The following is a 23312-nucleotide window of genomic DNA, read 5'->3' as shown; positions in this document are numbered from 1 at the left end:
GTTTTCTTTATTCACAAAGAGTGGTCTTAGAACTTCTAAGACGTTCACACAACCAGCAATGCTCTTCTGTTCTTGGTCAGTGTAGATGGCTGGTCAGTCTTGTCCGACCCCTTGCCCCAGACAAGGAGAGACTTGTCCGGGGCAGTAGGCAATGATCCCACTGTTCGCTCATCCCTCCTTCTTTCCTCCACTCATCTCCCCTGTTTTCTTTATCATTCCTGGGAGTTCCGGTTGTGGCATGGAAAGAGCCGTAGAGGAGGTGTTACTCGGTTCTTAGCTCAGCGACCAGACAGGGGACCCTGGGCCCATCATGGCCCATGTCTGTACTTCAGTTTCCTTGTCAGTGACAAGAAAAACTCAAAACTAGATCTTCCCATGTTCCTCTCTGTTCTTAAGCTCTGTACTTCAGCTCTTCCTCAGCAATCTCACATCCACAGGCTTCTAATTATTAACTCTTCATCTCATTCCCAATTCTGAGGGCCTTTCCTGTTGTCTCGGGAAAATTAATCTCCCTTAGCTCCTTTCCATGATGCATGGTAGATGATAGGAGAGAAGAGTCTGGCATTCCCATGTATCAAAGCTATGAATTCTGAAGAAAGAGATTCTGAAACAAAAATCCAGTGACCCTCCCACTTGCCCACAGCATCCTGCATGAATGACCACAGAAGTCTCTGTCTGCCTCAGCATCTTCTCTTCACCAGGCTGATAGGGCATTCATTTATTCAACCAATCTGCACTGAGTACCTCCTAAGTAGAAGCACTTTTCTAAGGCTTGAATGAAACAAAATTCCTGCCCTGATAGCATGACCAATTATTCTAGCACATGTCTATTTACTTTATATACTCGGGCCAAAAAAAAAAAAAAAAAAAAGACATTGCTTTATGATCCTTAACCTTATTATAACTAGAAGCTTCCATCCCACAAGGCTGGTAAAAATTTTAATCTTGGGCATTTTTAGGGACTTGTCCCAGAACTCTCTAGGGTCCTACAAACATCTATAGACTTTATGGGTTGCTGGAAAGTGAGTGAAAAGACCTCACTACTGTTCATTCCATGGTGATCATCACTGATGTCCTTCTTCCCAGACTCTCATGGTCCCTTGAGGGCGGATGGCTCCACAGTTTCTGTGCTGTGTTGACCTGGAGCTCTGTGCTCAGAGCGGGAGTCCCCAAGTTCAAGGTCTTCCTCATATGGAGTTTCCAGAACTGGGTTCTCTTCCTTCCATTATGCATAAATAGCACTGAAGCCTTTTTCTCTGACATGGTCAGAGCAAGGGACAAGTGCTTAATTCATGAATCCAGAAAGAGCTAAAAGAGGTAACTAAGTGTGTATCTTGACCCTTGTATTTTTAGCACAAAACATATAAATGTGTATTTGTTTGTCAGTCTCTTAATATTGACCCAAGCCCTTTCCTTTCACCACGAGCACACTGTTTGGTGTTGTCATTATCTCTCTTAGATCCCCACTTATATTTCATCAGTGATGTTCACCTTTAATTCCTTTCTAGAGAGTGGGAACTTAAACACTCTCGGGAAGCAATCTGAAGAAAGAATTTTCTAGACTTTTTAATTTTTCCCCAATTTTTTATTGTTTCTCCCTTGCATTCATTTCACAGGAGTAGCTAATTGCATTGCCTAATTCTTTCCAGAATATTCAACTTAACTTTCATAGGAAGAACTCTTCCTGTGTATATTCACATCTCTCTGGGTTACATGTAGTTTAAGTGCATATTCTGAAGACCTAGCGTAACAGGTGTTAACTTCCTTAGGAGAAAATTTAGCTAACTCCTGAGAAGCACATAACTCAGCTGCTGGAGGAGGAAGAAGTAGGTGAGCAGACCAGAAAGTGATGGACTGGATCACAGACCACTCCTGAGCTGTGGACTGCACTCAGGATGTTTCACAGAAGAAAGGGAAAGCCATGCTTTATCTTCCAAGTTTGGTGGAAATCTGTTATGCAAACTCGGTCAGGGTTTACAGTATAAGTTAAAACTGTGCTTGCCTACTGGGTATTTACCCTAAAGATACAAACGTAGTGATCCAAAGGGGCATGTGCACCCAAATGTTTATAGCAGCAATGTCCACAATAGCCAAACTATGGAAAGAACCTAGATGTCCATTAACAGATGAATGGAAAAAAGAAGATGTGGTGTATATATACAATGGAATACAGTGCAACCATAAAAAGAAATGAAATATTGCCATTTGCAATGACGTGGATGGAACTAGAGGGTATTCCAGGAATCCCATGATTCCAGGATCCTGGGATCAAGCCCTGCCTTGAGCTCCCTGCTCGGCAGAGAGCCTGCTTCCCCTTTGCCCTCTGCCTGCTGCTCTGCCTACTTGTTCTCTCTCTCTCTCTCTCTCTCTCTCTCTCTCTCTCTCTCCCTGTCAAATAAATAAATAAAATCTTTAAAAGAAAATGTAGAGTTAAAGGTCTTTGACCTTGAAACTCACAGTGATGTGAAACCAGCATGTCTTAATTTTTCAGTTCTTCAAGTTTCAAATTCAATTTCACTGTGTTTTCCTAAATAGAAGGTATATGGCTTATCTTTAGTTGTCCTCCAGGATCTCAGTTAAAGTGATTGGTTTTTCACTTCATTCTCCTTCTCTGTCCTCATGTAACCTCTCTTAGAGGTGCTAGTGAAGAGTCACATCGCCCAAAAAAGCTGGGGCTGTGAGGACAGGGAAGAGAAGACAGGAAAGGGAAGGAAAGCTAATAATCTGTTTTCTGTACAAAATCAGAGCTTGGCTTCTAAAGGATCCAGCTGCTTCTATATGGGCATCACGTAGAATATGGCCTCACAAAATGTGCCAGTAGGAAACTTTTCTGGGCACCAGGAGGGTTATTAAAAGAACATAAAACCTTCTGTTTCTGTATATCATGTGCATGGATACAGAACTAGAGGGAAGTGCACTTGGCTTGTGCACCTGTGAGGAAATGGCTCAAGATTCTTCTCTCTGTTCTAGCTTCCAAGATGATAGTTGAGCTTCTCCAGCTAGTAATCGTCACAGAGTAAGATGATTTCATCCATTTGGCAAGAAGTGTGTTAAACTCCCACATTTGCCTCTAGAACCATCTTTCCAAAGCACAGGTCTGATATTGTCACCCCTTAACTCAGAAAACTCCAGCATCTGGCCTTGCCTAGTGAATTAAATCCTTACCTTGCCCTCCCAACAGGTCTTGCTCACTTGCTCACTTGTTGCTCAGGAGTGCCCTGTGTCTACACTCCACTCGGGACACGCGGGGTTACTTGTGCTTGTTCATGGACCCTGGGCCTCTGCTTGTGCTCTTGTTGGTGCTTAGAATGCGTGCGTTCCCGTCATGGCTGTGTCTGTTAGGCATAGGGGAGGGTTGCAAACAGCAGAATCCCCCCCTTCCCTTCACAAAAATGACAAGTTTTATTTTCCTCAACGTGCTCTCTTCGTTTCTTCCCTTCTGCTAGTATTTCCCAAATTCCTCTTCCATCAGTGTCCCTGTGGTAGTGTTTGTCCTTTTAATGGACTTACAGTGTTTTCACTTGAATCTGGTTATTATAGAACATTTGAGTCTATGTGGAAAAAAGGAAACCAGTATCCCTTGACAAATAAAAACTCACCACAAAAATGAATTCAATAAGATATACAATGATCTTACCTTCTATCTAGGTCATGCTTGCCTGTGGTGTGCTCTGCTTTGGTTTGTGTCTTAAAGATCTACAGCCAACAGAGTTTCTCCTTGATGAATTAGGACAGTGGAAGAAGAATGGAAAGTGGGGTGGCTTTCTTGCTGTTTTGTTGTGGGTTTTTTTTTTTATTGTGTTATGTTGTCACCATAAAATACATCATTAGTTTTTGATGCAGTGTTCCAAGATTCATTTTTTATGTACCACACCCAGTGCTCCATGCAATCTGTGCCCTCCTTAATACCCACCACCGGGCTCACCCTTCCCCCTTCCTCCCTCCCCTCTAAAACCCTCAGTTTGTTTCTCAGAGTCCACAATCTCTCATGGTTTGTCTCCCTCTCTGATTTCCCCCAACACCTTTCTCGTCTCCATCTCCCCATGTCCTCTGTGTTATTCCTTATGCTCCACAAGTTAAGTGAAACCATATGATAATTGACTCTCTCTGCTTGACTTATTTCACTCAGCAGAATCTCCTCCAGTCCCATCCATGTTGCTATAAAAGTTGGGTATTCATCCTTTCTGATGGAGGCATCATACTCCATTAGAGTATTGGACCATATCTTCTTTGTCCATTCCTTTGAGTGGACCATATCTTCTTTGTCCATTCTCCTGTTGAAGGGCATCTTGGCTCTTTCCACTTGCTGTTTTGTAGGTAACACCACACCCACGAACCATCTAAAATAACCTTTTGTATCATCAGCGTGTATGAGAATGTGCTCCATACTTTGGAAAACAGTGCCTCACTCCTGTGAAATGATAAGCATCTAGAGGGCAAGAAATGATTCTCCTCTCCGTGTTCTTTGCCTTTCTGAGAATCTACTCCCTAGGCCTCTAAACACTCCTTCTTCTGGGGGACACTGAGGCACCTGATGAGCCACCATGTTATTTGATGGGAAGAGAGAAGTAGATATTTCTGCAGCACCAGCCAAAGGATTGGTCTGCCTTCTGTGAAATATCAAGATGTAGGTTCTGCGGGCCTCTGGTCTTATGCTGGAGAATGAGTGTGTTTCCTCAAGTTCTTGTGTGTGTATGTGTCTGGGCAGGGTATACATGCTGTGGGGAGAGAGTAGGAGAGGAAGACTGGGAGGTTTTCTGAGCTTCCTTAATTCACAAAGCTCTGTTTGTGAAATGCCCCAATGCTCTAGGAGCTGGGTTGGTGAGTTTCTGAGATCCGTGTTTTTGGGGAACTGGACAAGACACTGGAGGCTAATCTCCACTAACTACCCCCCACACCTGGCCCTACCTACTCCATTCCCCTTTTATGGATGAGGAACCAGCGTTTAGGGAACAGGTGTCCAGCCAGTGGGAAATCTGCCTATAAGCTGTAAATCAGAGTTGAATCCAGATGCTTGCGACAGAAAGCAATCACAGTGACCCTCCTGTGACGGACGTGAGTTGTTCACAGACTTTTCCCCTCCTTTTCCAGGCTGTGCTGAGTCCTCTTATAGCCATCGCGCTGAAAATATCCCAGATTCATGAGAGAACTGGCCGGAGAGGCCCCACTGTCATCACCTGAATGGAGGGAAGATCAGGCACCAGGGCCAGAAAAGAGCCCTTGGCGGGAGACCCTTCACCCATGCCTTCTTGCTACCTGTTTGTGCCTTTTATGATTTCGAAAACACACACACACACACACACACACACACACACACACACACACTAATTTGCTGGTGGGTGGGGGAGGGGTGGGTGGGAAGAGAAAAAGAGAGAAAAAACGAAGTTTTGTTTGGGGTTGGGTCTATTCCTCCAAATGCAACAGGGTCTTCAGTGGTCTGTTAAAGCAGCACTATCATTTGGTGTCTATATTTTACCACACCAAAGAACCTCACCTTTTGAAAAAGAGGAAGCAGGCCAGGAACGTGTCCATCATGGCGTCTGCGTACCATTGGCGTGAGCTGAGGGAAGGTTCTGAATTCACACACAGAGCGCAGTGCCAGAGTTAGGCTAACCCCCAAGCTACGGGTGCTGTTGCGAAGGCTCTCCTTGGAAGACTGTCCTTGGCGTGGTAGAGGACTTAGCTTTTCATCCTGGGTCAGGTCTCCCAGGGGACACCTTGCGGAATTCCTCATGGCCGCCAGCCACCCGATGGCCCACCTCCCCGCTCCCATCTCCTGCGCATCCCCATGCCACCTTCTCTCACATCTTTGGAAGCATTCTCCAGATCCCCACGGCACACTTTCAAGGAAACACAGCAAAGGGTGTTTTCCTCTCTTATTTTGTAAATAGTGCTATTTTAGCTCTTCCGCCGGCTGCATTCCTCCAGATTTCAGCCATTCGTTGTGCAGGTGGAAAGCAGCGTCTTGGCAGGAGACTGCAGATGAGTGCCTAGCATTTTGCTGGCCCTCCCTTGATGACATCATGTAGGGTGATACAAGGGCTTACATCCATTCCTCCTGGGAAGACAAAATACCACCCTGTCTGCTTTCTCTCGGACTCTCTCTCCGCTCCTCTGTCTCACAGTTAGGGCCTTTTTTAAAGCAGTCATTTGGACACAGCTCACATCTTACTCACAGGGGCTCGAGAAGGAGACCGTGAAATGCTAACAAAGTAGAGAATAGAGTGCTTGCTGGAAGACCTTAGGGGTGGTGGTTAAGGACCTGATGAGATGTGGGAACATGGGGTGGCATCCCTGCCAGAAACCAGAAGGTCACAGCTGGCTCACTTTGCCCAGGAGAAGGACACTGTGTCTCCAACAGCCTCTGTCTGCCCCCAGCCGGGACACCCGATGCATGGGACCTGTTTGCATATGTTTTGCTTCCTTGGGAATGACACTCTCACTCACCCTGTCGTTAGCACAGATGACGTGGTGCTCTTTGACTATGAAGCCAATGGGTTTTACCGTGGTCACGATGAGAGCAAGCAGGGAGATGTTCCCGGGAAGGGATTTGTGTCCACTTTTTATCTCTGCTTCTGTCAGAAACTTGTTAGGACATGTAGTAGCCAATAAAAAAGAAATTCCTGATTTCAACCTGATGCATGGATTGTGGATTTTTGCATGTCTGTCTTGCCATGGGTGTTCCCATTTTGGTAAGTCTGTCTTTCAGGGCACTGGCAAGGGCTGGCTTTCGTTGTTAGGACCTGGAAATGTATCATGTAAGTGGGACCAGAAAAGGCAGATTGCTCAAAACTGCCTTTGGGAGTCAGCAGAGACGAAATTGGCAACTGATCTTTCATCGTAAGTATCTTCGTTTCATATTCACAGAGGGTGGCTTTGAACAGAGATTCTAAAGTCATGGACTTTACCAGCAACACATGTCATTTGCCTTAAAGCTTTGGTTCTCGCCACCTATACGTGGTGTCTGTGGCGGCATCCACGTACCACTCAGCTCTGCGTGGCTCCGTACAGCAGGATGTGTTTTTAGGGTTAGTGCTAGGTCAGAAAATATGTATGTTTTTCTCAAGTCCCTGAACTTTGAATCATCTCTAGCTGCAAAGTTCAAGTATAAGGTAATCCTCATTTAAAATTTGTTTTGTTTTTATGTCTAGAATGTGTGCCTAGCCACCCAAGTATTCATTCATCCATTCATTCATTCAACAAACACTGGTTGATCAACAATTCTCTGCAGAGTCCTGTTTGTGGTGCAGTGAGGAGAAGTATAAAATGTGATTCCTGCTTCTAAGAGTTTGTAAGGTGGGCATGGGAGGCTATGACAAAATACACAAAGAGGCAGAAGGACATGTTCTAGTAGAGGTGCCAGGAACATGGTATGGGAACATGCAGAGAGATTGGCTCTGAGATGGCAGGACACTAGGCACCTGGTGGGTTTCCCGAAGAGTGGAGTTTCCTGAGACTTGTAATCATGTATATGATTTCATGAGGGATCAGTGCAGCTAGAGCAAAGACTGGGAGTTGAGAGGTAGGATGGCTGGAGAGGAGGCTTGCGTTGGGTCTCATGGCTTGGCATTGGATCTTTCTTAAGAGTAAATGACTGGAGAGGTCCAAGAATTTTGTGGGGACCACAGGAGACCATCACAGAGGAGAGAGTGGATGGAGTGTGGCAACTGTCAGGCCACTCTTATGATTGGCTAATATCAAGGGGTTCACTCATGACACCATGTGCCCCCAGGATGATGGCAAGCAACGGTGTCCACAATGCAGTGGTTTCCAACCACATATACACACACAGATACAATGTGTGTGTATATGTGCCAGGGAGTCATTTAAGGGAAGGGGATGGCGGATTCTAAATATTCTACCAGGGGTCCACCAATCCCTTAGAACAAAAAATTGGTTTGCCTCATTCATGATTCTTGGGTTCATTAGCTGACCTTGAAAATGGCAGGCAGCTGATATTAAAATGAGATATTTATCCAGTATTACTGATCCAAGGTCCAGAGAACAAATGGTTTTTTATGGCATCTCAGTCTGAAGGGCTTGAACATGACCTGAAGGCTTTCTCCACAGGAAGCCTTCGACTGATGATGAGTCCCATGACGGCACATTGGGCTGCTGGTCGGCTGTGCTGAGCCAGTGTTGTCTGCAGATAATGCAGACAGCCCCAGGCATAATGGTGTGCTGACTTCTGATTGGCCAGCTGTGGGTCCGTGTAAGGCATGGGATTTACTTTGACAGCAATAGCCGTCAGTCATGGCGGGCGTGGGGAATTTGAAAAGCACCTGCAGGAATAGGGAGTGCCCTAAGAGGTGACTCCATTTTATTGCTTGATCATGCACTGGGTGGTCTTGAAACACATGGACCCTGACATCCCAGACACCTGCCTTGAGGAGATCTCTCTCCTGGAGTGGAGAAGGGCCTGAGAAATCACGCACCTTTAGAAATGATGTAACTGCCAGTAAATCAGTGTTTGTCCCTTCAGCAGTTACAAACAGCGAGAGAGGATCGGAGGCAGCAGAGCTTAGCAGATGTCTGTTCTACTCCCACCAGCTGGAGTCCTTATCGGTGGAAACAGCTCATGCAGTTGACAGCCCACTTGGTATGTGAATATTAATGTCATGGAAATTTATAGAATATGGTAAAGCTATACATTATAAGTCCATGTCTTTATCATCTTTTCATGTCTTTTAACACCTAGTATGTGCCCTGCAATAGAGGCGAGCTGGGGAGATAACCTCACCGAAGATGGTGTGTTTAAGTAGAATCTTGAGAGATGGGTAGAATTGCCAGTAAAAGTACTTGTGAGTTTTGGAGCAGAGAGGTCAAACCTACACGCACTACATCTCAGATAGGCAAAGGATGCAGCATAATGTATTCTATAACTGACCTTGTCGTGCTCCCCTTCTGGGAGCTGGAGGGAGTACCGAAACCCACCATTCTGTGGAAGGTTATAAGATGAAAATACCGGAGGAGCTGTCACCTCTAAGAATTTCCCTTCCTCGTTGACAGGTGAGCCTACCATTCCCGTGAGAGAAGGGAATGACCAAAGACTGTAGTGAATATTTGCCTCTTCTCCACTCTTCCAGCCTCCATGCCCTCCTTGCCATTCGGGGAATCCTGGTTGCATCACCACTAATTGTACTATAAACTTAAGGAGGAAGATGGGATACAATGTCTACCTCCTTGAGGAAGTCCCTCAGGGCTGGCCAATGAATTCTTATTAAGCACACCAGAATGCTTTTGTTCTGACTTGCCCAGTAGGTTTTAATTGCTGGGCCTCTCAAAGATAGGATTTGTTTGGACTAACACCCGTGTCCTTGATGGCTGGCTTCAGAGTACATCTGTTTTCAAAAAAGCAATAAATGTCTATTAGTAGTACTTCTTTTCAGAAAGCACCTGGCTTATCTTCTGAATCAATAGTTGGTGTTCAGTAATGTTTGGGTTTTCAAAAAGATTAACTCATCTGGATGCTTCTTTAGTTCCACAGGGAGAATCAAACTTTGATTTATGTTCCCCTCTTGATTTTTTTTTTCTGATACAAAACAGAGATGAAAGAGAGGGAAGTTTAAGTACAAAATTTATTGCAGTAAAGAGACCAAAACAATTTTCTTATGTAAACCAAAATTAACATGTTTCATATGACTACCATAAGTTGGAAAAGCCACCTATGACACATGCACACTCTGGCTGAAAGCCCAGTGACAGAGTTGGTTCAGGCCCATGGACGTGTTCAGACCCCAGAAACAATTTCAGGGTAACAGTCTCAGTAAAGGGATAGAAAGAGATGACAAGAGAGAAATAATAAATTGCATTGCTAAGCAATAGTCACCTTCTCATCGGACAACCATGAATGACCTTCGTATCAGTTATGCCCTTGAGGTCAAGGATTCAAATCCCAGGGACCCAAATGCATGTTTCATATAAAGGGACCAGGATTTCCTCTTATGTGGCTTCCTTGTATATTTGTCAAGATATGCTTAATCTGTACACTCAGCAAAAATGGGAAGAGGAGGCCATGGAGGCTCCATTTCATCTCAACAACCCTCTTCCTCCTTGAAAGCTCTTCATCCTCGCCACCACTATTCAAGCCCCCCTCTTGCCCATTCAGTGAGGACTGCCTGTCACCAGCAGGAGCCACTATTCATCATCGATGGAATGATGAGAGAGAAGGAAACTTCAAGAAGTGAGGGTCAAGCTCTTAGGCAATAAACATGGAGCGTGTATTTACATGTTAAAAGAGAACCCTTTTATATGTCAAATATGGTGAAAAAAATTTACATTTTTTTAAGTTAGAAAATATAAAATAGAATTCTAGAGCAAGCTTTCTGTCTTTCTCAAGGCCCATAAGGTATTGTACCAGTGCTGGGGCTCTAATTATTGTTGGGACCCACTTTCTGAAGCTGGAGAGAAGTCCAAACTGCTCCACCAGAGAAGGGAGCTGAGACAGGCTTAACCTAGCACAAATGTTTGAAGTAAATACACCCTCTTACACCCCTCTACTGGAAATAACTGTATGCTTTGGGCAAAGTTTCTCAAAGCTCTGAAGTCTCAGTTCATGCATCTGTAAAATGGGACTAACCATTGCACTTATTTCTGAAGGGTAAAATGAGGGCTAAACAAAAAGCACAAAAAGTTCACAGCACACAACCCATGATATAAAAGACATTCTGTAACTGTTAGATAATAATCCCAGCATAAATTCCTGACTTGACTGAGCAAGAAACTGAGACCCAGACAGATGAAAGATTCTTGTCCAAGCTCTAAAGCATCAGGCTGCTTCTCTTCCCACTGCCCTGCCACCCAACATGTCCTCTTGTGTTAAAACCCATAATAAAATACAATAAAGCTGAGGAAAAATCAGTGGGTTTTAAAATAAATATCCCAAGTCTAAAAAATGCATGGCTCTGTATCTTGAGACAAAAAGAATTATCTCTTAAGGATCAAAGTGCTACAGTATAGTCTCCTTTCTTTCAATTCTAGAGATTTGCAGGGGGATTTGTTGAAATTCACACGAGTATTTTAATGCCTTTCAAGATTTACATCAAAATCTATACTAATACTACTTATGGCCAGTACAGTTTCCCCCTCTGAATTCTGTGTCTTATGGATTTTTAGGCATTCTGTCTGTCCCACTTGAGTCTTTAAGAAACCTTGTCATCTCTGCTTGTACAGCCATCCTATTTTTAAGGTATTTGTGGAAAATTTTGTGTTTGAGCCATTTTGAAAGGAAATACTATAGTTGTTTTCCACATAGAAATAAAATACACAAATTAAAGTAATACGAAGTAACACCAATGGCTTCCAGGAGCACATCTCCCACGGTGCGGGTTACAGTGTCCCTCTGGTAATATGGTAAGTGGAGAGAACTACGACACCAGCCAACAAAAAACACAAAGTAAGCCACAAAAACCCCTCGTTTCCAGCACACTTTCCTTTCGTGGTTGTTGGGTGATGTAGTGCCTGAAGGCACTGGGCTGCCTCACGAGCAGCCCTCCTTTCTCTCCTCCAGGGACTGAGGTGATGGGAGGGGTTGAGTGACAGCCAAAAGCCTCTTGGAGCAGAGCTCCAAAAAACCGGTCCCAGAGCCCATCTGGGCTGCGATTAGTGCGAATCCTTTGAAATGTTGCCGGCTGCTGACTGCACCCTTCCGGAGCCCTTACAGGCCAAGCACATCGGCGGAACTGTATGGCTGTCATCCCCAGTATCTCCTTGGCTAGCGCTCCTGGGGGTCCCGGAGGACGCTTTCCCTCCCATAGTCTGGTGCCCACGTTTATTACCAGCAGCTGTAGTCCACGAACGTGCATCCTGAGCATGAGGGAGTGTCGCCTGCGTCAGCATCCCCGGCTTTGCCTCTCGGCGTCCTGCAGTGGTGTGGCTGCTGACACTCGGCCTGCTACAGACTCCTCGTAGGAAGGGGGGGCCTCTGGGTGGGCATCAGTTGTAGCCTCGGACTCAAGGCCCATCTCTGTGTACAGAGGTGGAGGAACATCCAAGGCATCTCCCTCTGCAGGACAAGGTTGCTTCTCAGCGTCAAGACTCTCTTCGTATGCAGGAGGGTAGAAATCTGGCCTGGGGATCAAAATGCCACAAACATACATGTGTTATTTAAGTGGTTAATGCCAAAGAGGCATATGCCTGCCTCTCTCAAATCACATTGTGTGAAGTGAAACTGTTAAGAAACATTGATTTTGAAACAGATGTACTTCTTCCCTGGCATCACCAGTTTTTTAAAAAATGTGCTTCTCTTCCAGCAAAACCCTCCTTATCAGCCATCGGATGTGTGCCTCTATAGTTCCTATTTTTCCCAGTGGGTTACTCCAAGCTATTCCCTCTCTCTCCCTCATGGGAACCAGGGACTTTCAGCGTGAGATCCTTACCCGGGAAAGGGACACGGGACCTCAGCTGTGCAACTACCCTCCACCCAGTTAGTCCGTCCATGTCCTTGTCTCCGTTCACACACATCTCATTTTCGACTCCGTTGCACTTACTGTCTCAAAACCTCCTGGCCAACAAAATAATGAATGAAAATGAATGTATAAACTTGTCATATTGCTGTCATACCCCTGAACCTAATGGAACGTGGTGTGTCAGCTACAGTCTAATACAACTTTTGAAAAACCGAGCTCTGTGCTGTCTCCTTGACTGTAAATCTTTCTTTTCTCTCTCTTAAGTCTCAACAACCAATTTCCAAAAAAATGTACTCATTTCTCAAGACATTTCAACTGAGAACTTCACGTAGATTTCACTGGCAGCCCTCTCCACGCCAGTAGGCCAAGGGCAAAGGGAGCCATTTGCACCAAAGGTGACGTATTCATTGGTCATCTTGTCCAATGTTGCTAATTGTTAAATCCTTCTGGCTTCTCCATCGTGAATGGGACAGGAGTGGTGTGTGGTGAGGGCGAGAAAGGGTGAGCTTGATTAAGTTCTGTATTTATAGGGTGAATCCCTCAGCGCCCCTGGCAAGTGTTGATGGTGTGTAACCACAACAGAACAGAGCCTGCCCCTTGTAGCCACAGCTCCATTCCAAATATTACCAGGCGCAAAGCCAGACAGCTGAAGGAGAGGTCTACTGTACGGCAAAAAATCTCGGGCTTCACTCAGAATAGCCACGGCAGTGTCATGGGGCACATGTGTAAGGACATTGAAGACAGAAAGGTAAGCTGTTCCCTGAGGTGATTTGAGAGGCTCCAGGATGAGTGCTGCCTGCCCCCAAATCCCGTCCGGCTCTTCCAGTCCCATCAGCCCCAACCAGTTCACATTCCCAGTGCTTTGAGTTCCACTGTTGCACACGCATGTGGATTCATATTTTGAATGCATATCCTTCTTAGAAATGTGGTTTTTCCTGGACTGACTTCCTGGCCATTCTGTGTAGGCTGGGCACCTATTAGATGCAGCAGGAGGAGGAGGTTCAAGGGGTGTCAAGATAGCCATATCATGGATCTCTTTGAAATAACTCAGCACGGTATGACATAATGCATGTGTTCCTAAATTTGAGCTGCCTCCTAGAGTCAATCAGTTACTCTTCTTTTTGAAGAGATTTTATTTATATGACAGAGAGCACAAGCAGGGGGAGTGGCAGGCAGAGGGAGAGGGAGAAGCCGACTCCCCACTGAGCAAGGAGCCCGACACAGGAGTCCATCTCAAGGTCCTGGGGTCCTGACCTGGGCTGAAGGCAGATGCTTAACCAACTGAGCTACCCAGCCGCCCCTGCAATCAGTTACTCTTATCAGGAATTCACACTCTGGAGGCAATCATCTAACATACAGGAAAAAAAGTAATCACTCGAGAAGCACCCTCCGTAATCACTTTGGTTATCATAATCTTTTATCAAACCTGGAAACCTTGCCAGTTAGTATAATAAACATTGGAAGTAAGGTTTGGTTATTGTAATTAGTATTTTTATCAGTTAGCATAATAATGTCAAAAATCAACCGTCATGGGTAAAATGATTTATATTCAAGATATGTGGAGTAGCTAAGATATTTCAGATGAAGAAGGCAAAAGAATTGATGGAGTCTTGCAGCCTTTGTCTTGAGGATGATCCCTGAAGTTTTATCCCTACATGGTCCTGTGTTCAGCCAAGAATTAGGAGGGTTTTGGTTGTCTGATACTGGCAAACTGAGTTTTGTTTCATTGTAGCAAAATACATGTAACATTAGATTTACCCCTGCAGCCATTTTAAGTGTACAGATCAGTGGCATTCGGTCCATCCACCCTGTTGAGCAACCATTATCCCCCTCCAGAACTTTTCCACCATCCCAAATTGAAACTCTGTACTCAGTTAACAATAAGTCCCCACCCTCCCTTCCTGCTGCCCCTGATAACCACGGTTCACTTTCTGCCTATGAATTTCATTGCTCTAGATAGCTCATGTAAGTGGAATCATACACCTATTTCTCCTTTTATGTCTGGCTTCTTTTACGGAGTATAATGTCTTCAGGGTTCATCCATGCTGTAGCGTGTGTCTGAATGTCCTTCCTTTTTGCAGCTGAATAATATACCATCGCATGGGTAGACCACACTTTGCTTATCCATTCATCCACTGATGGACATAAGGGTTGTCTCCACCTTTCGGCTATCATGAAGAATGTTGCTATCAACACTGGCGTACATTTGTCTGTTCAAGTTCTTCCTTTTAATTCTTTTGTCTACATACCCAGAAGTAGGATTTGCTGTATCAAATGGTCATTCTGTATTTAACCTCAATGCCATTTTCCATAAAAAGATCACACCATTTTATGTTCCCAGCAGGAGTGCACAAAGTTTTGAATTTTTTTAAAGATTTTATTTATTTGTTTCAGACTGAGAGCGAGTGAGCAAAAGAGAGAGAGAGAGAGTGCACCAGCTATAGAGGGAGAGGGAGGAGCAGACTTCCCACGGAGCAGGGAGCCCAACTCAGAGCTGGATCCCAGGACCCCAGGATCATGACCTGAGCCAAAGGCAGACACTTAACCCACTGAGCCACCCACGGGCCCCCAGATTTCAGATTTCTGTATACTCTTGCTAACACTTGTTGTTTTCTGTGTGTTTTTCTAAGTAAGAACCATCGTAATGGGTATGAGGTGGTAAGGTTAACTGAATTACCCCTGAAATGTTACTGCCTTGTGTTGAATAAATCTCTCGTGTAAGGTGAGATCAGAACACCTAGAAAGACGGTAAGCTGAGACCTCACTGAGCTCATGAAGAGGCTGCAGGTCTCGTTCAATGCCTGTTTGTTCATTCGTTGTGTGGCAGAATTTGGTGTGGAACTTCCTTTCCTTGTGACCTCGTAGCCGGGCTCTGGGGAATAACCCGCCACCACCTGCCTTCTAAGGACAGCTGCCATGATACAACAAAAGAACCCAAGAGTCAGGCCTCTTCTATTGGCTTAGGTCAGTTTTCAATGGGGGAAGAAGTGGTTTTTCAGATATAAATACCCTCTACTTCATGGTTTTCCCCAGAAGCAGCACCATTTTTCCTAAGGACTAACTCCAGAGTAATTTCCCGACCAGAAAGCTTCAGTTCTAGACACACAGCCTTGCAGGGCATGGTTATTTCTCTACAGTGGGACTAAGTTTATTCTGCTTTTCCAGAATTCAGCCCCACTGCAGCCCTCCTCATCTTCTGGCCTCCCCGTACATACCTGTCAACTGTGGCCAGGGGCAGTGCCCCAAGAGAAAGGTGTCTTCTGAGCACATGGGTGAACACCCCCTTGCTTTCCCTTGCCTGGCGGTAGGTGCTCCAGAAAATTCCACTCAGAAGGATCACAAACCCCAGGGGCAGAAGCACGTAGGCCAGGATCAGGTTCCCTCGACCGTTGAATATCGATCCTGAGGAAATGAAGAAGGCCCCCAGGCAGATCATCAGGAAGCCCATCAGGAGTGCGAGGGCAGAGAGAACGAGACTAGTTCTGTTCTGCATCCCTGCTCCTTTGGAACTCTTCCACCCCCCTGCTTCCTTGCCCAGAGAGAATGCTCTCATTAGCCAGCTCGAAGCTTTATATGCCCTGGGACCAGCTGGCCTTTGGACAATTAAGTGAAGCAGGCACTTAGAAGCTATTCATTAACCATTGGAAGTTACCATAATATCCTTGGAGGATTAACCTAAAAACACAGCATTGTGTAATGCAGGAAGGAGTGGCTTCTTGTTGCTGGTTTGCTCCTCTGAGCTGGGAAGGAGCCTTAGCCAGCCCAGCCAGCCCCAGTTATTTGAGGGAAGGTCTCTCACCTTTGGATTATAAGGGCACTCTTCTCTTAATCCCCATGGCTAGAGAAATTAGCGTTACTTGATGAACTGTCTTCTTTGTGGCTTGGCAAGGGATCCTTTCCTGATTTCTTCTTTCTCTCTACTAAAAAGACATTTTTTAAAAAAGATTTTATTTATTTATTTGACAGACAGAAATCACAGGTAGGCAAAGAGGCAGGCAGAGAGAGAGGAAGGGTAGTAGGCTCCCCGCTGAGCAGAGATACTAATGCGGGGCTCGATCCCAGGACCCTGAGACCATGACCTGAGCCGAAGGCAGAGGCTTTAACCCACTGAGCCACCCAGGTGCCCCCTAAAAAGGCATTTTTAAAGCTCCTAACAAGTTTGTCTTGTCTCTCTCAATGAAATTCTATTGCCTTTACCTTATGTTACTGGACACATTCCAAGAGAAAAGCCAATGGGGTGAACTCTCTGATTCCTTCTCTGCTGATAAGGAAATGGCATACACAGGAGGAGGAAAGAGAATTCTGGAGAGAAGAACTGTAAGAAAGCTTTGGGAATTTGGGGGATTTCTGCTGATGGTTGTAAAAGGTGATGATCTGGGGGCTCCTATGTGGCTCAATCAGTTAAGCATCTGTCTTTGGCCAGAGTCTTGATCCCAGGGTCCTGGCATCCAGCAGGCTGCAGGCGCTGGGCTCAGTAGGGAGTCTGTTTCTTCCTCTGCCCCTCCCCCCTGAGCTCATGCGCGCTCTCTCTCTCTCTCTCTCTCTCTCATTCTCTCTCAAATAAATAAATAAATAAAAATCTTTTTAAAAAGGCGATGATCTAATGACTTCTCTGACCCTGGTTTTGTATCTTTCCCATTGCTGGACCCAAATATTGAGATCCTAGGGTCATTCCGGTGAACACCTAGGTGTTCTACAAGAATTTTTGCTATGGCTCCATTGCTGGCTTCCATTCCTGGCTTACCTTTCCTGCTCTCCTGAAAGGCCACAGTATTTCATAAAAGAGCATTTCCTAAAAGGTGTAGCCTGTTTTTACCTCCAAGCGAAACAAATCGACACACGTGAGAAACACCACCTCTTCAACCCCCACCCTCCCCCACACACACTTTAGAGGCACGAGGCACACTAGCAGATCAGAAGCTCTGAAAGGTCCCACAAATAAAATACATGTGAAGTAAAATTTGTTTTGGTAGATGTCTCTTAAAAATGTTCCCTGTCCTCTCCCCTGCACCATCTGCTTGCCTGCAGCTTTGCCTCAAAAAATCTTTACAGCACCAGCCTTCTGTTTCGTGTCTGAAATTTGTTTCCTCCATCTTGACTGTCTCTGGTTACGCACACCCTACTCTAGATCTGGTTCATGCCCTGATTCCTTCCTTTTTTATGTGATGTTTTGGCATGTCCCTGCTGAAATTCTCCTGCCCATGGGGACTCTGGGTCACTTTTGTGCAGACAGACTATCTTCAGTCCCTGTCACTGCTACCCCACTACTCCATTACATGATTCCGTTTACTTTCCTGATGGAAAAAGGGATTCTTTGTGCCATGCCTAGTGGTGCCAGGTACAACCTTTAGCTTTATCCCCACCATCTCGTTAGCTCTACTTTCATATTATGGGCTAGAAGAGAGAGAAAGACACTGGATCAAAAATGATATAAGGCACATCCCTATTTCGCTTCCTAACTTCTACTTTTATGTTTCAATCCTTATCCTGATCTACTCTCATCTAGTCTTGATATTATCCTTGCAATCTGAAGACAATACTTTCCCTCCTTTATCAACTAGTCTCGAAGTTTTCAGATTTCGAAGATGGCCCCTGATGATCACTGCCTTCTGGTACCTGTGTCTTCTGCCATGGGGGCTGGACATATTGAGAGTAGGCTGGACATAGTGACTTGATTCTAACCAATGAAATATGGTGAGATGTCACTTCTGTGATTAGGTTGCAAAAGATTGTAACTTTGCCTCCCTATCAGACTCTTCCTATTGTCCTTATGGCTTATGCCCTTTGAAGAAGGAAGCTGCCTTATTAAAGAGACCCATAGGTCAAGGAACTAAGTAAGGGCAGCTTGTGGCCAACAGTCAGTGAAGAACTGAGGACCTTAGTCCATCAGCCAGTGAGAAACTGCTTCCTCCCAACGATTGTGGAGATTTGAAATCAAATCCTTGCCCAGCTGAGCCTTGCGATGATTATAGCTAAGCAACACCTTGCTTGAGAGACCTTGAAGTCAAGGACCTAGCTGTGTCATGCCCAGATTCCTGTCTCACAGAAACTGAGATGATGAGTGTATGTTGTCTGTTTTAAGTTATGTTCCGTGGCAATTTCTTAGGCAGCAATCAATAACAAAAACAGCTCTTTGGGACTTGGAAACCAAAGGGGACAATTGGGGTTAAGTGTTTGCATAGGATCTGGAACATAGAACTCATCCTGTGAAGGTTGGCTATCTTCATACTCACCAATATTGTTATTGCCATTGATGCTGTAATTCCAAAGAGCTACGAAAGACCCAGGATTTGCAACTCGAAGGTCTGCGGTAGGAGTTGGGTCCCAAGAGCAGGCAAGTGTTAGAGCTCCAGAGTGAATCTTACATAGTAGAGTAAGGAGAGTAGCACTCTTGATGGGGACTGCCCACCCATAGGGCTGGGCTTCTTTGTTTTAAACCCAAACTGGAAGATGAACAAAACTGGGCATTATGACAGGCCAGGTCTAGTTCCTGTGATCACACCAGTATTTGAGCAAGTAAGTATCTCTGTTCTTTCCCCCTCCAGTTCCAATGAAGGATAACTAATGCTCTACAATTTGTCAGATGGGTTCTCTCCTCCACTACCCTTGAAGGAGGTCATTACCTGTCATTCCAGAGCAGTACTCTTTTTTTTTTTTTTTTTTTAGCAGTGGCATTTTTTTAAATTTGTTTTGGTGAGAAATTGGGTAGGAAAGAGCAAGATCCAGGAGCTAGCAGGAGGATGAAAGCACTTCGTTACTTTATACAAAATAAAGAGCAGGATCTTGAGCTCAGAAAAGTTGAGGAGCTTATCTGGGGTGAAGTGGGGCATCAAGGAAAAAGTACAAAAAGATCTGTAGTTTATGAAGAAAGTAGATGAGAAAGGGGGGAAAATCGATATGGAAATAATGAAATACTGCCGGGAACCACATCACTCCCTCCTGACAGCTGAGACATCCTCTTGAAAGACCAATGTTGAAGTTATGTTTGTCTGTGTTGTTTATTATTATCGAATATATAAGTTACTAAATAATTATGTATATTTTTTGCTGTGACTCTGCTTCAGTCCTAAAGCATATGCATTACTGCTTCCTGAGCATGATTCCTCTTTAAGGCCTCAAAAATGGTGATAGTGACATAGCACAGACATGGAGAGAAGGCACCGTGGTCGTCTTCAGTCTGGAAGAGGCAGGACCCCAAGCAGAAGGGCAGTTGTAATGACAGAAGAGAAGAGCAGGCCGCATTCTCAGGGTTGGGAAAAAATGAAAAGAATCCAACAAAGAGCCAGTCCCACACCAAAACATCACCTTAAAGAGTGTGTTTCAGGAGATCTATGAGCCTTTGGCTGGAGGAGGATGAAAGGACTTATGTTCTTATGCTCTGCCTACCTTCTTGGTCTGCCTTGAATCATCCCCACCCCGGCCAATGTTTCTGTTCTTGTCCACCTCACCACTCCCAGCGCTGAGTGTGAGAATGAGGGGCCAATAATAGTGACTTCGTGTAAAGGTGGAGAAACTGACAGGCAGATTTCTGAGTCACCTAAGTTCATACAGCGAGCTCAGGATAAGAAAAAGAATGTTCCAGAGGAGTAAGGACAGAGGCCCTCCTTTGATAGAGAAATGGTCTGGGACCCAGTAGAAGCCAAGCCATAGTCCTCCTGGCCCAACACCCCATCAAGAGATCCATCTAGGAAAAGTCTTGCTTTTAAACCAGTTTATTTTTTCATTATTATAATTCCTAAAAATTCACCATCAGCAAAAGTGACTGACTTGGCAATAGGCAGTAGTATGTTATCTGACAGCCAAACTGTCTTAAAACATAATCACTCTTTCAACACTGTTCCTTTGAGCGTGACTGACCCATGAGCGCTGCTGAACATGGAGTGCAGCCTAGTTCCAAGCACTGTTTTGCCCTCCACGTCAGAGCCCCCCCAAACCTCCCCCTTCTTTTGGACTGTCCTGTGCGATACGTAAATGCCTTGGAGCTTCTAACTGCACTCCAGCCCTTTGTTTACTGGACACACGGGCCAGTACCCTTCTCTTGAAAACTGAAAAATCGTATTGCTTTGGAGGAGAAGCCAACGGGGACTTTGGAAGGAAGCTAATGGTGTGTAGAAGCTATTGCATGGGAGGGGTCAAGAGTTGAGGGAGTGCGGCCAGATTCCAGAAGGTCACCTGGGTTTAGGAAGTGAGGCCTTGTGGGAGGTGGGGAAGGTGAGCTTGTGTGCGTAGCCAGCCATGTCACCCGGGTCTACTTTCATGGTGGTGATTACTGAGTGATTTCTGGATTAGCCTTTCACACGTCTGGGTTCACTGAGCACCGTCCACTTCCTTTGCCTTCTTGTTTTCTTTGCTTTTGAACCTCCCCCCACCACCTCTCTTTTCCCCCTTCCCTCCCTCAGGAAGATTTACATGAAGGCATTTTTAGGTTGGCAGAGAATAAACAGCTTCTCAGAAAATGTGTGCTCCACATGGTAAAGTGATAGCAGACCAGCACACGAGGCTCATTCTCATCTTGGAGTCAACCTAGTGAGTCTCTAGGCAAGAGAACAACAAGCAAGGCCAGGACTGGTGAGGGCTGTGAGAGACTCCCTCAGATCACAAGACATATGGGGTATCAAAACAGTAATGAGATAAATCATTATTTTTAAACAATGTTTTTTTAAAAAAATCATACTGACCACCTGTTTCTGCAGGTGAAGTTTTAGTGAGGAAATTGAGTCATGTCTGTGGACCAAACAAGAAGATAAATCCTTAAGACAAAGCTTAAGCCACAGGTCAGCCAGAAAAGACTTAATTTCTTTGCAGATCTGTGGAAAACTGAGAAGAGGCTGTAGCCTCTTTGGATCAGAACGGAAGCTTAAGGCAGAAGTGGATGACTTGCTCTGATTCCGTTTGGCATGGTGGTCAATGACTTGTAAATATGATATGGGTTCTGTGTCCCACCTCGTGAAGTTCTCCTTAATATTGAACTTCTCTTGGGAACCATGACAACCCAGCAGCAATGAGCATCTTTGGCACTCAGATTATTGTCTCTATCTACCATCCCACCGAAGAAGCCCAACATCTTTATAGAAGTGCCTGGATTCCAGGGCTCAGGCAGAAGACCCAGGAGATGGAATGTTGAATGGGAAAGCAAGGAAGTGAGTGAACACTCCAGAAGTTATGCCTAAGAGGTATAGGAGGCACCTTAAAAGGGTCTCCGCTAGCTCAGGTTTTCTGATCCTCAGCAGTATTCACATTTTGACCCGAATAATCCTGTGCAGTAGGGAATCTTTCCTGTACACATGCTGCATTTAATACCAACCCTGGCGTCGTCTACCCACTAGATACCCAGTCCTGGAAATCAAGAATATCTACAGGCATTGCTAAATGTCTCCTTGGGGGTCAAAACTGCCCTTGGTTGAGGATCAGTGCACCAGTCCAAGATGTGAAAATCCAAGCACCAGAATTTCAGCAACTGAAATGAATCGGAACAAATAAAATACATAAAAATCTGCAAGTTTATTATATTTCTTCAGCACTAATCAGCAGTCATCTCTGTTTTTTTTAATTTATTTTTTATTTTCAGCATAACAGTATTCATTATTTTGCATCTCTGGTTTTTTAATGTCCTTCTGTCTATTCTCTTTGTTCCTCCTTCTTTTTTTTTTATTTTCAGCATAACAGTATTCATTTTTTTTTGCACCACACCCAGTGCTCCATGCAATCTGTGCCCTCTCTAATACCCGCCATCTGGTTCCTCCAACCTCCCGCCCCTCGCCCCTTCAAACCCCTCAGATCCTTTTGTTCCTTCTTTTATCAACTCTTTAAACGGATGTGGGAACTTTTGGAAATTTCTTTATCTCCGCACTTTGTTCTGGAAGAGTCCCTTCTTAGCCAAATGTTCCAACTCATTAGTTTAATATTCACCTGTGCCCATTTGGTTATTCGGATCAACTTTTAAGGAATGGTGATTATATTTTTAATGATCTAGAAGTCTGTGTGTTTCTTTCATATGGCTGCTTCTGCATTTTATGGCCGCAGTACTCATCCCAGCAAATGAACGTTCCGGTGATAGGAGCCAACTTTCAGGGTGTGCAGGTAGATGATTTTGGTTTGGGAGGTTTCCCTCCCCAGCATTTGAGATCTGGGAACCTCTCATATCAGAAGTGTCTCATGCTCTCTTTTTCTTGTCACCTCTTCCCTCCGTGATTCCTGCTGTCATATGTATAGAGTTAGTAAATTCTGCTCTACTTCTCTTCTAAAGCAGTTATGAGGCTTTAACATGGAAGCAAACACCACTGTTTCCAGATACTCAGCAGATGAGGGACATGGGCAGATTGTGACAGGCCCAGGGGTTCATAATGCAATCTTTTAATTTATTGACCAGATAATGATTGGCAGGGCCCCTCCCTACACTGTGCCAGTTAACCCTGAGCTTGAAGTTCCTCTAGTTAGTGGACTAATAGCTCTTACTTTGAAGTACCCTTTTCCTGGACTTTTTTTTTTTAAAGCTTTTACTGCTCTGTCCATCCAGTTCTCTCTGTTCTGTTTTCTAGGAAATCATCAAATTATCCAATCTTCAATTGTAACTTTTCTTGTTTGGCATTTCAGTGGAATTTGGGGAGGGAGGAGAAGTAGACAGGTGGGCTCAGTCTGCCAATCTGATCCGAAATGTTTTCTGAGTATTTAAGGACATTAGTGGATATTATTTATAAAATTAAGATCAGACCATCTATGTAATTTTGTATTTTACTGTTTTCACTAGAACAACATATGTTTTTGGAAACATTATTTTTCATGGTTGCACATTTCTGTTTTGTTTTTTTAAAGACTTTATTTATTTAGACAGAGCGCGTGTATGCAAGCAGGAAGAAGGGCAGAGAAAGAAGGAGAGAGAGAATCTCAAGCAGACTCCACACTGAG

The 23312-nt window shown here is 44.7% G+C and overlaps 2 protein-coding genes across 2 annotated transcripts in view; one reads left to right on the top strand and one right to left on the bottom strand.

The window, feature by feature from the left end:
* Window positions 1-6638, top strand: part of PGM5 (phosphoglucomutase 5) — a 202862-nt gene extending 196224 nt beyond the window's left edge. Inside the window, exon 11 of the mRNA XM_059141446.1 lies at window positions 5092-6638. Coding sequence (XP_058997429.1) covers window positions 5092-5181 — 90 coding nt within the window. The 3' untranslated portion in view covers window positions 5182-6638. The remainder of the gene's footprint in view (window positions 1-5091) is intronic.
* A 2922-nt stretch (window positions 6639-9560) lies between these two features.
* Window positions 9561-15965, bottom strand: TMEM252 (transmembrane protein 252). Its single transcript, XM_059141447.1, has 2 exons — window positions 15623-15965; window positions 9561-12069 (listed from the first exon to the last, which is right to left on the bottom strand). The coding sequence occupies exons 1-2, from the start codon at window positions 15958-15960 to the stop codon at window positions 11832-11834; spliced, it is 576 nt and encodes a 191-aa protein (XP_058997430.1). The 5' UTR covers window positions 15961-15965; the 3' UTR covers window positions 9561-11831.
* Window positions 15966-23312: the final 7347 nt, after the last annotated feature.

Source organism: Mustela lutreola, chromosome 12, assembly GCF_030435805.1.
Source record: "Mustela lutreola isolate mMusLut2 chromosome 12, mMusLut2.pri, whole genome shotgun sequence".
NCBI lineage: Eukaryota > Metazoa > Chordata > Mammalia > Carnivora > Mustelidae > Mustela > Mustela lutreola.
Note: the sequence above shows the minus strand (reverse complement) of the source record. Positions and strands in the feature narration are given on the sequence as shown.

Bases quoted from the DNA above. Each gene is read 5' to 3' on its own strand.
- TMEM252 (XM_059141447.1), bottom strand. From the start codon at position 15,960: ATGAGAGCATTCTCTCTGGGCAAGGAAGCAGGGGGGTGGAAGAGTTCC. The intron at 12,070-15,622 runs GTATGTACGGGG...TTTGATCCCCAG, and splicing joins CCCCTGGCCACAGTTGACAG to GCCAGATTTCTACCCTCCTG.